Source organism: Rhinolophus ferrumequinum, chromosome 8, assembly GCF_004115265.2.
Source record: "Rhinolophus ferrumequinum isolate MPI-CBG mRhiFer1 chromosome 8, mRhiFer1_v1.p, whole genome shotgun sequence".
NCBI classification, from domain to species: Eukaryota; Metazoa; Chordata; class Mammalia; order Chiroptera; family Rhinolophidae; genus Rhinolophus; species Rhinolophus ferrumequinum.
The window spans coordinates 7,854,645-7,870,012 of record NC_046291.1 but is presented as its reverse complement, the minus strand read 5'-3'; the positions used below and the strand labels follow the sequence as shown (position 1 = coordinate 7,870,012).

The 15,368-nt window shown below is 39.1% G+C and overlaps 1 protein-coding gene across 5 annotated transcripts in view; it reads left to right on the top strand.

The window, feature by feature from the left end:
* Positions 1 to 15,368, top strand: part of LOC117025761 (nuclear body protein SP140-like) — a 90,886-nt gene that overhangs the window by 8,910 nt on the left and 66,608 nt on the right. For all 5 annotated transcript variants that reach the window (XM_033111924.1, XM_033111925.1, XM_033111927.1 and 2 more), the window contains exons 4-7: positions 9,108 to 9,285; positions 10,222 to 10,390; positions 12,857 to 12,940; positions 15,083 to 15,232. In XM_033111924.1, the coding sequence (XP_032967815.1) occupies positions 9,108 to 9,285; positions 10,222 to 10,390; positions 12,857 to 12,940; positions 15,083 to 15,232 (581 nt within the window). The remainder of the gene's footprint in view (positions 1 to 9,107; positions 9,286 to 10,221; positions 10,391 to 12,856; positions 12,941 to 15,082; positions 15,233 to 15,368) is intronic.

The following is a 15,368-nucleotide window of genomic DNA, read 5'->3' as shown; positions in this document are numbered from 1 at the left end:
TAATTTCAGGTATGCAGCAGAGTGGCTAGACATTTATATAATTTAAGAAGTGATCCCTCTGACTAGTTTAGAACCCACCTGGCACTATGCATAGTTATTACCATATCATTGACTATATTCTCTATGCTTTACATCCCCATGACCATTTTGTAACTACCAATTTGTACTTCTTAATCCCTTCACCTTTTATACCTTGCCCCCCAATTCTCCTCCTATCACCCCAATAAATCTAGTACTCATCTGACACCATACATAGTTATTATAATATTATTGACTATACTCCGCATGCTCTACTGTATATCCCCATGACTACTGTGTAACAAAAAATTTGTACTTCTTTTTTTTTTTTTTTTTTGGAGGGGGATTGAAGGAGAACAGTGTGTACTTCCAGGACTTTCCCAAGTCAAGTTGTTGTCCTTTCAATCTTAGTTGTGGAGGGCGCAGCTCAGCTCCAGGTCCAGTTGCCGTTGTTAGTTGCAGGGGGTGCAGCCCACCATCCCTTGCGGGAGTCCAACCAGTAACCTTGTGGTTGAGAGGACGGGCTCCAATCAACTGAGCCATCCGGGAGCTCAGGGGCAGCTCAGCTCAAGGGCGGTGTTCAATCTTAGTTTCAGGAGGCGCAGCCCCACTATCCCTTGTGGGACTTGATGAGTCAAACAGGCAACTTTGTGGTTGAGGGTCCGCGCTCCAACCAACTGAGCCATCTGGCCAACCGAGAGCTGAGCAGCAGGTCATTGACTTCATTCTAGTTGCAGAGGGTGCAGCTCGCTGGCCCATGTGGAAATCAAACTGGCAGCCCTGTTGCCCAGAGCTCACGCTCTAACCAACTGACCCACCATCTGCCCCCCAATTTGTACTTCTTAATCCCTTCCCCTTTTTCACTCACTCCCAAACTCCTCCCATCTGGCAACCATAAAAATATTTTCTGTATCTATGAGTTTGTTTCTGATTTGTTTGTTTATTTTGTTCTTTAGATTCTACATATAAGTGAAATCACATTGTATCTGTCTGTGTCTGATATACTCTCAGCACAATACCCTTCAGGTCCATCCATGTTGCCACAGATGGTGAGAGCCCATTCCCTTCCATGGCTGAGCAATATGCCATTGTACATTGGTACCACCTCCTCTTTATCCATTCATCCATTGACAGACACCCAGGCTACCTCCATATCTTGGCCATCATAAACAATGCTGCAATGGACATATGGATGCGTTCATCCCTCAAAGTAACATTTGGGGTTTCTTTGGATAAATACCCAGAAGTGGGATTACTGGGTCCTTCTTTGTCTTTTTTTTTTATAGCCTTTCTTTTAAAGTCAATTTTGTCTGGTATAAGTATTCCTACTTCAGTGTTTTTTTGTTTGTTTCCATTTTCATAAAATATGTTTTCCCCCATGTCTTTACTTTCAGTCTCTGTGTTTTTTGATCTAAAGTAAGTCTCTTGTAGGCAGCATATGTAACGGTCTTGTTTTCTTATCCATCAGCCACCCATTCTTTTGATTTGAGCATTTAATCCATTTACATTGAAAGTAATTGTTGCTAGATATGTAGTTATTGCCATTTCATTATTCATATTTTTTGTCTATTTTTTTTTTCTTTTCATCTTAAAGAAGGACATCTAAGATTACCTGTAATGCTGGTTTGGTGGTGATGAACTCCTTTAGCTTTTTCTTGTCTGGGATGCACTTTATCTGTCCTTCCATTCTAAATGCTAGCTTTGCTGAGTAGAGTAATCTTGGTTGTAGGTCCTTACTTTTCATCCCTTTGAATATTTCCTGTCAATCCCTTTTGGCCTGCAAAGTTTCTGTTGAAAAATCAGCTGATAGTCTTATGGGAGCTCCATTGTAGGCAACTAACTGCTTTTCTTTTGCTGCTTTTCAGATTCTCTCTTTGTCTTAACCTGTGTCATTTTAATTATTATGTGTCTTGGTGTGGGTCTGTTTGAGTTCATTTTGTTTGGGACTCTTTGCTCCTCCTGGGTTTGTATATCTATTTCTTTCACCAGGTTAGGGAATGTTTCAGTCATTATTTCTTCAAATAGGTTTTTAATTACTTGCTCTCTCTCTTCTTCTGGTACCCTGATGATGCAAATGTTTGTATGTTTGATGTTCCAGAGGCCCCTTAAACTCTCCTCATTTTTTTTTTTTTTTTGGATTCTTTTTTCGTTTTGCTATTCTGACTGGGTGTTTTCTGCTATCTTATCTTCTGAATCACTGATTTGATTCTCTGCTTTATCTAATCTACTGTTGATTCCCTCTAATGTATTCTTCATTTCAGTTATTGTATTCTTTATTTCTGACCGGGTTTTTTTTTTTAATGTTTTCTATTTCCATTTTTATGTTTCCTATCTCTTTGTTAATGTTCTCACTGAGATCACTGAGCATACTTATAACCAGTCTTTGGAACTCTGTGTCTGGTAGATTGCGTGTCTCCATTTTGTTTAGTTCTTTTTCTGGGGCTTTGTTCTGTTCTTTTATTAGGGACATGCTTCTTTTTCTCCCCATTTTGACTGCTTCCCTGTGTTTGTTTCTATCTAGGGCTGCTATGCACTCAGTCTTAGTAGAGTGGCCTAATGTAGTAGGTGTCCTGTGGGACCCAGTTGAGCAGTCTCCCTGATCACCAGGGCTGGGGTCTCCAGGTGTGTCTCTTGTGTGGGTTGTGTGTGCCATCTTGTTGTAGTTGACCCTTGGTGTCTGTTTGCATGTCAATGGGAGGATTGACCCTCAGGCTAATTGGTTGTGAGGACTGACTGTGACTACAGTGGAGGAGCTGTGATGCAAGGGCTGACCCTATAGTGCAGGGTTCACTTTAGGGGGGTTTGGTGCCTGTACAGTCTGCCCAGTGGGTGTGTCATCCTCAGAGGCAGCTGGGTGATGCTTCAGGTTGGTCTGAAGCTGGCCACCAGGCATACCAGCCCTGGGGCCTCCTGAGAGGCCAAGTAAGCTGCAGCCTGTGTCCTGTCGGGGGTCACCTGTTATGAGCCAGAATGCAGTCTGAAGATGGCCATTGCCTGCACTGGGCTTGGAGGTACCTCAAGGCCAATCTGCAAATTGAGGCCAGCTATTGCTCGTGCTGGCCATAGGGCTGCTCAGCCAGAGGTATAGGACACACCAGAGCCAGATATTGCTTGTTTGGGTTTTGTGAACCTTTGAGAAATTTTATGAAAGTTCATAGCATGAGCTAAGATAGGTGTTTGTATGGAAAAGCCCCTGAAAGTGGCTTGGGTATGCCTGAAAGCTGGGTAGGTGAGGTCTCAGGGAATCACCAGCTGGGGGAGGGGGGAAGATGAAAGGTGATAGCCAGTTTGATGGAGACTTACCTATGACATCTGCCTGTGTCTGCATACAGGCAGGGGGAGGGCTCAACAAAGAAACAATGGCTTACATCAGCTCCTCCCTCTGGGAGAAAGCTGCCCCTCCAGCCCTCACCCTGAAGTTAGACAACTCAGTTCCTCACCCATATGTCCCTGGCATCTTTCAAGCTTCTGCCCTAGCACTGGAGCTCAGAGTAAGTGACTCCTTCAGCGAATAAGTCCTTGCAAGGAAGCTTTAAGAGGAGTGCCTAGGACTGCAGCCACCCTTTGGCCCACTTAGCCACAAACTCCACTGGTTTTCACAGCCAGAAGTTATGGGGATTTCTCTCCCCAGCACTGGAACCCTGGGCTGGAAAGCCTGGTGTGGGGCTGGCACTCTTCCCTCCTTTGCGGGGACCTCTGCAGCCAAGATATTCCTCCCAATTTTTAATGGTCACATGTGGGTGTGGGACCAACCCATTCTGTGGCTCTGCTCCTCCTACTAGTCTCGACGTGGCTTATTCTGTATGTCTATAGTGGTAGGGCTTAAGTTCAGCTAGACTTCAGGTGATTCTCAATGATGGTTGTTCTGTAGTTTAGTTGTAATTGATATGATCCGGATAGGAGGTGAGCACAGTTTACGTACTCCATCATCTTGACTGGAAATCTTGAATTACTTCTGTTTTTGTTTGTTTCAGAAAATATTTATTTCTCTTTCTCTTAGAAGGTTAACTTCAAAGAATATGAAAGTGTAGATTGTGGTGGTTTTTCTCCCCCATTACTTTAAATATTTTTCTTCACTTTCTTTACCTGCATGGTTTCTGATGAGAAATCTGATTTAATTTTTATCCTTGTTCTTCTATAGTTAAGATATTTTTCTCCTCCTCCTTCTAACTTCTTTCAATATTTTTCCTTTGTCTATGCTTTTTTGAAGTTTGAATATTACATTACTATGTATAGGTTATTTGGTATTTATACAGTTTGGTGTTTAGTGAGGATCCTGAATCTATGGTTTGTTGTCTGTTAGTAATTTTGAAAAGTTTTTGGCAATTACTACTTCAGCTATTTCCTCTGTTCTCTTTTTCTCTTTCTTCTCCTGATATTTCACTTGCACATTTATTACACTTTTGAGATTGTTCCAGCATTCTTAGTGTGTTCTGTTGTGGCTTTTTTGTCCTCATATTTTCTTTCTCTTTGCATTTTAATTTGTGGAGTTTCTATTGACATACCTTCAACTCACTTATTCTTTCCTTGTCTGTGTCTAACCTACTGATAAGCACATCAAAGGCATTCTTTATCTCTGTTGTAGTGTTTCTGACTTCTACTCTTTTATTTTTTTGTTATTTATTTGAGTTTCTGTCTTTTTCCTTACTTTGTCATTGCATGTTGTCTGCTTTTTCCATTAGAGCCCCTAACATATTAGTTAGTCACAGTTATTTTAAATCCTTGTCTAATAATTAGAAAACCTGCCGTATGTGAGTCTGGTTTTGATGATAATTTTGTGTCTGCAGATTGTGTTTTTCCTTGTCTGTTGGCATGCCTTGTAATTTGTTTTTGAAAGCCAGGTTTGATGTATCAGGTAACAGGAACTGAGACAAGTAAGTGAATAATGTGAGGATATTTTATGTTAATCTGGCTAGGAGCTGGGCCATGTTGAACGTATATTCTGTCAGTGGCAGAGTCTTCGGATTCCTCTATTTTTGTTTGTTTGTTTGTTTCCTGTATTTTCTTTGGGTTTCCTTAAGAACGCTTTCTTAAATAGAGCCTTGCAGCATTTTCAGCTGTAATGCAGTTATTTACTGGAGCCTTTTTGATATAGTAGTGAGGTGTCGGAGGGAAAGAATTATATAATCTTATGATTAAATCTCAGTTTTTTAGTGGAACTGTGTTCTTGGACTGTGCCTCTTAGAATTGTTTCATAGCTATTTTCCCTTCCCCCACCTTATCTGGATAAGACTGAAAGGCTAGGAGGGTCTGTATTTTGGTAATTCTCCTTTTCCTAGATCAGATAAGTTTTAGGTAAAGCACTTTTCTCTGGAGAGTAGGCCTTTGTTATGGAGAATAATTTGGTTGTTTCAAAGGGTTTTTTTTTTTTTCCTCCTCCCTTACCAGAAGCACAATGGGATTTATCTGGCTCTTTACCATGAGTACTTGGTGGGTTTCCTAGAGGAGAAATCCACAAAATGTTAGAGGCTATCCTAAGCCTTGGTCCCAGGAATTTCTCACTCTCATGCAGTCAATAGTTAGCCTCCAGCAACTCGTGAAATTTACCATTTTACTATTCCTACTGGCTTATATAAGGCTGTAGTGACTTCTGCTTCAGGTAGGTGATTTTATCTGTGATTCTCTAAATTTGCCTATCAATCCAGATTTTGGTGTAGCAGTTTGCCCTGTGACCTCAATTCTCTGCTAGGTACATGAAAAGTCATTGATTTTCAGTTTGTTCAGCTTTTTTGTTTTTGTAAGGATGTGAGTGATGATGTCCAAGGTCTTTGCATGTCAGAGCTAAAACCAAAAGTCTAGTAAACTTTAAAAATCTCCATTAGCTTAGATTTTTTCTTAAAAGAAACTTTCCTTTTCTATGAAAATTTGATCTTATTGTACTATTATCTTATAGCCAGAACATGTAACCTGTTCGAGTCCTCCTTATTATTATTTAGATTAATTTAGGGCCAAATACTGGGCATGTTCTTGTGTGTTTAAGATCAAGGGTTATTAAGGAATATATTTTGCTAATTTGTAAAACTTACATGCCATATATCATTTTAAAAAAATATACTTTAGGGGTTAAAGATTGGAAGTTAAATGGTTTTTAATGACCTTGAAAGATTTATCTATTAGTAGTCTTAAATTTTACTTTTAAAATACCGATTTTGTAAATTTTGCTTTCTATCTTGTTTATATTTGTCTTATATAGCTTGTCCTTTAACATTTAAATGTCACTTTGTTTTGGTTGTGTCATTTGTAGTTAGATTCTATTTTGGTCATTTATAATTTGAGATGATAATTTAATCTGCTTTAAATGACATATATCCTCTTTCTTATGAATTTTTTGCACTTTTTATATCTTATGCCTCTTTGTTTTCTCTGTTTAAGGAAAACAGATTGTATTTACTTTTATTCTTTTATAAGATTTATAATCTTATTTTGACTCTGTTTGTTACCCTTAGGTTTTCTAACTAATTCTCTAATGTATATTTGTCTAATTGATAGCATCAAATGTGAAACTATGTTATTTGAGTTTGCTGTCTTTGAAATAAGTCATTTAACTCAGTTTGTGAAACTTGCCTCCATTCAATTTAAAAGTTTTAATACAATTTGATGTTTTACATTAAAACTAGTATAATTTTACTATTATATCTAGTATGTATCCTCTCTTTCTACAACAGGACTTTTTTTGTTTGTTTGTTTCAGGACCCTTTTATATAAATACATATCACTGAGAACCCCAAAGAACTAGCTTTTGTTCATGTGGGTGATATCTATTGATATTTACCACATTAGAAATTAAAACTCTGAACACTCCAAAATATTTATTTGTTTAAAAACAATAATAATGAACTCATTAGCTGAACATAAATGACATATTTTATGAAAAATAACTGTTTTCCAAAATAAAATAAATTAATAAGATGATTAGCAATGCTTTACACTTTTGCAAATCTCTTTAATGGCTGGTTCAGTGGAAGGCAGGTGGATTCTCCTATCTTCTTCTGCATTCAATCTGTTCTGATACCACAGACTATGTTGTCTCTGGAAAATTTGACTACACCTTTGTCAGAGGATGAGAGAGAAAAAGGATAAATAACATCTTAGTATTATTATGATAACAGTTTTGACGTTGGTGACACCTGGAAGGGACTTGTATAATCCCAGACGACTGTCAATGTAGAAACATCCAAACCTATAGAAAAATTTTACAAGTGTCTATTAGAGTTTATTTGAGCCAAACTGAAGATATGGAAGCAAGCTCTAAACAGATTAAAAAACTGCTCTGGAGAGTGGCAGTTTTGCAGTTCTTTTTATACATTTGTAATCCAAGGAGGGAAGATAAGGAAGATTCTTATTGGTGGTGGATTAAGGAGGTTGAGAAAGCAACGTGGGGAAATCTCTAGGCTTGGATGAAAAGTAAAATGGAGAGATATACTTCTTTTACATTGGTGGCTACAAGATAGTTAAGTTAACGTTTAACATTCACAGTAAGGATGGTGTACAGGCAACAAGATCACGTGCTCCCTTAAGGGTGGTTACGCCTCTGAGGGGTCTGAAAAGAGGATTACTCTGGCATTTCAAAGGTGTGTTAACCTACACACACAAGAACAATGGGCAGGGCTTGCTTAAGGCAAAGATAAACCTTTTAGTAAAGAAGTTATGTGCCTGGGATGTATGACCTACCCAGTTAGGAATCTATGATCAGATTACCCTGTGAGGTTACTTTTGGTCATTGATTTTGTCAGATTTGTTATAGAACCCCTTTTTTGTTCACAGGTCCCTGGACCATTCTTTGAGAATCATTGTTCTAAAATAATTTTTGAGATGTGATTTTTTTTGTTCTCAAATAAAATTTAGAATTTTTAGACATCAGTATTTTAACTGAATTTAGTTGTCTGCCATTTCTTTTGTACCAGGACTCTATTGGTATTGATTTCTTGATTTTCTTATTCTAGTACACCATCAACTAATTTGTCCCAGAGAGTGTGTCAATAAGAATGAGATGGATTATTCTATTGGAATAAAGAATTCCAAAATCTCAGTGGGTCACCAGCCTCTGCTTCTGGGAACTCTCACACTGGACACTGTCTCTGGCTGATGGATAGCTGCTATCTGATATGACACCCACTGTAGCAAAGGAAGAGTGAGCATGGATAACTAGATGCTGGCTTTGAGTTATTCTGCTAATGTGATACCCCTCAATCCAAGAAGGCAGGAAGATACAATCTTATTTTTTCCCAGAAGCAAAGAACATTGAACACTGAGAACTGTGTGGTCCACTCAGAGTGTACATGAGCGAAGTATTTTCTGAGCCTTTGCACAACTATTTTTCCTTCACATATGAATACTTAAACAGGTTGTACATTTTGAATCATTTCATTCTATCTTTGAATCTATAGATATGCACAGCTATTTTAAGACATTTAGGGCTTCTATTTTATTTTTCATTGTTCCTTTAGTCTTTTTCTTTCTTGGTTCTACTCCTTCACGTGATAGGTTTCCACAAAAGCTTGTGGCCTGTTGTTTGTTAAGGGTGAGGCATCAAAAAGCTAGCTTGGAACTCCAATTAATGAGGTTGGCTTGAAAACCTGTGGACTTTGCTTGGAGAATCCCAAATGTGTGAAGGTAAAGGTCTATTTTCTGAGTCATTTCCATTTTTCTTAAGAAGAAACCTCTACTCTCCTTTCTGGATGCAGGCATTCTGTGTGGTGGGATCAGGGAGGAGTTAGGGAGTAGATCCTTGTGTGTACTGCCTTTTGAACAATCCTGTTTTTATCCTTACGGCTCACTCCCAATCTCCACTATGTCTCCAGGGTCAGGAAGAGGTTCACATGAAACTCTTTTTACAGTAGTTTTGATTAACATAGGATGAAAACTTTTACTTCTATGTACAAATCTTTCTTAAATTCACTGTTTTCTTCTATTGCACCCTTGATTATTCTCTAAGTAAATAAATTCCATTTATTCTGGTATCCCCACAAGAACACTATTTTACACATGTTGACTCTCCATTGACTATCTTTCATCTCTGAAATCTTCCAGCCACCACAAGCCTCTTGGAAACTCAATGTCTGTTTTACATTGTGTCTTTTTTATCTCAGGATGGTCACAGGAGATGAGTACCCAGAGGACCAGAGCCCAGAGGAGCAGCTTTTCTATGAGTTCATTTTCAGCCTCTTCAGAGAAAATAAGGTGGAGATTGCAAGTGCAATAACGAAGCCATTTCCTCTCCTTATGGGCCTCCGTGACCGTGGCTACATCCCTGAGCAGATGTATGAAGTAAGTGAGGAGAATTTCGTCATGATAAACAGCTGCTCACTATAGGATTGCAAACTTCAGGATGCAGTGAACAGGTTAAAGGTCCGCCTATGAATGAGGACCTTCACCATCTTATAAGTAAGGAGGTGACAGGAGAAGCAGCATCACAGAAAACGTGGCTTCTTCTGTAGTAAATGTTGGTGGAGGGCCATGAGGATGGAGATGCGGTAGGACTGGAAACAGGAATTCTCCATACATGCAGAACATCACCGATAACTGTAATTAATCTAAATAAGTGAGCTGGGCAATGTTTCATTACAAAGCTCTCTTATTTTACACACTTGAACCTGAGTTTATTGAAACTGACAGGAAAGTTGTGGATACATTTAAAAAGCAGATACTTGCTGCTCCCTTTCCAAATTGTTCCATGTTCTTTAGAAATTTCTGGAGCCCTAGAATGCAGGTAACCATTAGCCGTGGGACTTCCTGGGGATACTGAAGACAAGACTTCTATTTCTCTTTGTGAATTTTCTTTGCACTTTGGTCAGATTCACAGCACAGTAGAGTGGTTTTCTGGTTTCCTGGAGCCTTCCGGCCAAGTCAGTCCTGGGAGGCAGGCAGTGGTTACTGTCCAGTCACCAAAATGGCCGCTCATTACCAATCAGGGCCACTCCTGAAGCATCCAGGCGGCTAGGCTCTTAACGCTTCCACATTCAACTTGGAACCCACGTTTATTCTTCAGAATTACTCTGTCAAGTATACAGAGTAATACAATGTCAGAGAGTCAAGTTCACAAAACGATAGTCTATTTTTCTGGTGGAGAATACTTAAGTCATCTAAATATATGTAACATTCTAACATTTTACAAGAGAACAAATACTCTGTGTGTTTTACAATCTGAGTCTTCTATAACCCATAATTACATATCTAAAAAATTGTCTATTCAATATTTTTAAGCATTTTCAAGAAGCTTGTAGAAATCTGGTTCCAGTGGAGAGAGTGGTGTATGATGTTCTCAGTGAACTGGAGAAGACATTTGACAAGACAGTTCTGGATGCGTTGTTCAGCAAGGTTAACCTGAAGGCCTATCCTGATTTACTAGAGATTTGCAGAAACTTCCAAAATGGTAATTATAGCTTTCAATGACATTTGCAGATTGAAGTCCATTTCATTCACTCACTTTTCATTAATGTTTGAAAAATTTTTTATTGAGTGATTACTGTGTGGCAGGCACATGATAATACAGTGTTGAAATAAACTCACATGACCTCTGTCCTCCCGGTGCTGACACATAGTGGGATTGACAGATGTTAACCAAGTAATCCCACAAATGATTCCTCAGCTAAGACCTGAATTCTGTGCTAAGCAACATATGATTTGAGAGTCTACTTTTCTCGGGGGAGACATGAATTATGTTCACTTGTAGGAAAGGAGGAAGCCCTCTCCAATAATTGCAGACATGCTTAAAAATGAAAAGATTTTCTTTGTATTAGAAAATTTGTCATGAAGTGCAATCCTGGGCCAACTTACTTCTCCAAACAAAGAGTGGAGAAGTCAGAAGAGAAGATAAGCACATGCCATGCAATAAGGAGGGGCAGCCTGTGAGAGCTACAAAGTGTGAAAGAAACTGTGGACTTAAAGTATTCTGTGGCTAATAAATAGAGCACGGGAGGGAGTGCTTGGAAAATAATTCTGAAGAGAGAAGTTGGAAGAGATTTTTTTTTTTTGAGCATCTAACACTCTGTGTCAAGGAATTTGAAGTTTATTATTTGGGAAATAAAGAAGCAATAAAGGATTTTTAAGCAGAGCAAAAGTAAAAGAAGTCAGTATAAAGATGGGATGTGTTGATTTGTGAAAGCCACATTTTAATTATAATAAGAGCTATGTCATTTCCGCACTATGATATATCCAAGTCAGAGAAAGGAATAAAGGAAATAAAATACCTTGTCACAAATTTCAAGTCACTATTATATTTGTAACCAGGGTGTCTCCAGGCCATGGACATGAAGAGAATGGCAGTTACTTTTGTTACCTACATCTTAGGGGCTCTAATTCTCTCCGTGGACTGTGGGGATACCCCTACGGAGTCTAGCACCCATATCACACGTGTTAGTTTCTGGAGCTCCCTGTGCTGGGGTAATGCACTTCTCAGGCTCACTGCTGCTGTGGGCGTGTGGGGGCCTGCACTGCCCACTGCTGGTCTCAGCACAGCTGCCCACCTGCCCCCAGTGGAAGTTGCTGCTGGCGCCTCCTAACCCTGCTGTCCATGGGAGCTGCTGGTCAGTAGCCCAAAGCCAAGCTGGTAGTAGGGTGGCATGCAGGAGTGGAGAAGATGCCCCCATTTTGAAATGCTTTTGCTTGGGTCCCCCCCTTATGTTCTCTAGTTCACTGATTCACACAGCATTTACCTACCATGACCTCCTCTAGACGTGTCTGGACATGAAGTCAGCATGTCCTGGGTATGGCAAATGCATCTGTTGTCCTGATAGGTCCTTCTACCTTCACACCCTCTCTACTGCCATGACTACTCAGTGGGATTTGCCATACGCAGGAAGTGTACTCTATCACCTGTCCTTCTGGCTGGCATCTTTTTGTATTTCTTGATTTTTTTCCTCTCATGTCTTGGGAGTCTTGCTTTTCCATCTCTTTGATGAGTCGCCTTGAAGTGCAGCTCTGAAGTAAAGTGCCCAGGGCTGGTTTCCTGAACTTTTTGTTACCACTTCCTGAGTCACTGGTAGAGCTATGATATGTGCACTTCCCATATGTGCCTTCAGAACATACTCACTTTCTGTTTGCATCTTTTGAAAAATATTCAGTTCCTGTTTGTGCTTCATAGGAAGTGTCTTTCATGTAATCCCTCCCACCCAGTCCACTCTGGGATTGTGCTACTTCCTTTTTAGTGTTATGTCTCTTTCTTTGTGACCATCATTTTTCATGAACCAAGATCTCCTTCCTTATTTCCTTCCTCCCTTCCTTCCTTCTTTCCTCCTTTCCTTCCTTCCTTCCTCCCTTCTTCCCTTACTCCTTTTCTTCTTTCCTTCCTTCCTTCTTTCATTTTTTTCTCCCTTCCTGTCTTTTAAATTCTCATTCTTAAAAGATGTTGGATCTCTCTCTCTCTCTCTCTCTCTCTCTCTCTCTCTCTCTCTCTCTCTCTCTCTCTCTCTCTCTCTTCCTTTCTTTCAATATAGGTCAGTTTCTCTATAGACATTGCTTTTCTCCTGAAGAAATTTCTCTGCTCCTTCCCTATTCCTAGTTGCATATAATTTACAAAACAAATTCCCCATATATTATTTATGTTAAATTGGTTTCCACTGTTTTTTGATCATTATGAAGGGGGTTAAACATGATTTACACCTTATCCACTGTCCATCCTTTCTAAATCTTGAGAAGTATATCTCTCTGTGGAACAGGAATTCCAGGAGCAACATTAAGTCACAGGTCATGTGAGAACCCCTGAAGCCCAGGATTCCCTGAGGGCTAGAAGTTTCCCTCTGAACTACCAGAGTCCAGAATGTGCCTAGGTGTGTAATGGTAAGGTGCAGCTCCTGGTCACTGCTGAGGTCTCCAAATGCCTTTTCCTTCCTCTTCGCAGTGATTCATGAAAACTTCCATTACCAACTTATTGATGATGAAGAGACAAAAGAGATGCTCAACTTCCAGTTAAGCTGTGAACAAGGTAATTATGACTTGAGAGAAACTCATTTTTTCATCTACCAAGAGCAAAGGAGGTAAGAGGTCAGGGGCTGAGCTGCTGAGTGGAGAGTGTACCCTGAGGAAGGGATACAGAAGGAGATGGGGAAACCAGAGCAGTGGTGTGTTGTGTGGGTTCCCAATTCACCAGCCCAATGTAGAATCCCAGCATATTGCCAGACAGATATAACAACTAAGAAGATGGAATATGAACCCAAGAGAGAAGATCTCACTGTGACCATGAGGCAGAGTTAAGGGGAAGAATTGACTTTGGTAATTTTGAGTTAGGAATTCAGTGGATCTGAGAAAGAGTAAGGGTTGGATCTTATGTAACAAGTCCACAGAGGAAGCCCTTGGTGTGTCGAAAGAAGGAATTGTTGTAAATATTACTCATAATAAAAGTAAAGAGAGGAAGAGAATGAATAGTAATTGTGTGTAGAAGAGAATGTGGAAGGAGTGGTACTGTGTAGAAAAGAGAGAGGACAAAGAAAAGGAATAAAAAGGGGGGAAAAATAGAGGGCATTAATAATTTCAACAATGATGATAGTAACACCTAACTTTCATGCAGCACTAGGCATATGGTCGATACTTTACATGGATCAATTCGTTTAATTCTCACATATGAACTATGTACTATTGTAACCAGTAACAACTGATTCTAACTTTTCTTATTTATTTATTTTTAATTAAAGTTTATTGGGGTGACAATTGTTAGTAAAGTCACATAGATTTCAGGTGTACAATTCTGTAATACATCATCTATAAATCCCATTGTGTGTTCACCACCCAGAGTCAGTTCTCCTTCCATCACCATATATTTGATCACCTTTACCCTCAACAACCATCCTTTTTTCCCCTTACCCTCTGATAATCACTAAATTGTTGTCTGTGTCTATGAGTTTTTGCTTCTCATTTGTCTTGTTCTTTTGTTGTTTTGGTTTATATACCACATATCAGTGAAATCATATTCTCTGCTTTTTCTGTCTGACTTACTTCGCTTAGCATTATAATCTCAAGATCCATCCATGTTGTCACAAATGGTGATTCTAACTTTTCAATCATCCTTTCATTCATATTATTACTAATAATTATTCATTAAATTATAACATGTAAGACAGTGATACTGAAATCTGTGATCTCTGGCAAAGTTCCTATAACCCAGATATATTGTTACAAGTAGCATCTCACTTAACTCTTATAACAACCTTATCATAAGGGTTTTGTTATCCCCATTTTTCAGGAGAAAAAACTGAGGTGTGAGGGAGGATAGCTAGTGATGTGTGCAGTTCACACAACTAGGAATTGGCTTGTCTTGGACTCCAATGTTCTCCTCCATATCAGCGGAGAGCAGAGATTCTGAGGCCCCACTGCCAGGCTTCCAATCTTGGTTTTACTGCTTGCTTACTTGGGAAAATTACTTAATTTCTGCCCAAGTTTCTCACTAGAAATTTGTATCCATATCTATATGTAACATAAGGTTGTTATGAGAATTAAGGAACATAGTTTATACGAAGCACTTATACTAATTGCTGTATGCTTACTCCTATTATTATAATGTGCATCTCACTCCGCCAACTAGACATTTACTCAATGCTCTACATTTTGAGCTTTTTCTCCTCAGACACCCACGAAAGGAAAAATTATTTTCCAGACTAGAGTAGCAGTGAGTGAAACAGCCTTCAAGCCCATCCTTAGGCCAAATGGTCCACAATAAATTTGTTTATTTGTTAAATGTTGATTATTTTTTTTTACTTGGAAATAGTCAATGTAAGAAAAACCATAAGAATATAATCAGCCTTGTGGTGTGCTATTAATATGTACCCTTTAATTTGGATGTACACCTCAGGTATTATACATTTTAAATGTATTATACATTTATATAACATTTGGATGTATTTTAATAATCATACTCATTCTTTCGAATAAAGACAAATTGCTAAAAGTATAAAGTGTAGATTAAAACATACAAAGTATATAAAAACTACATTTAGAGCTTTTTCTACTACTAAAGGTAGGGGGAAGGAGAAGGGCAGTGGAAGTAATAGTAATAGTTACTAGCAAACAGAAAAATAGGTTCATCATGAAGGGAAGGGAAAACATATTCTTCAACCTTCCTAATGTGATCCAGGTGACGCCCTACCTAGAGCTAGAATCCCAGAGCATCTCAGTGATGGACAGCAGATGACTACACGGAAAGAAGAATCATCTCATGGCGCAAACAATATAGTGCAAACCCAGGAACTTGCAAATGAATGTGCCCAAGAATCTCAACAAGAAGGTAAGGTTGACTGACAGTCCAACATTTCTTGGATGACTCTGAGTGACTGTCACACATAGAGGCAAAGGGGAAAGCGCTGGAAGCCTCACTAGGAAAGAGAGAGGCAAAAACAAAAAGTGACAGCATTGTTCAAAAG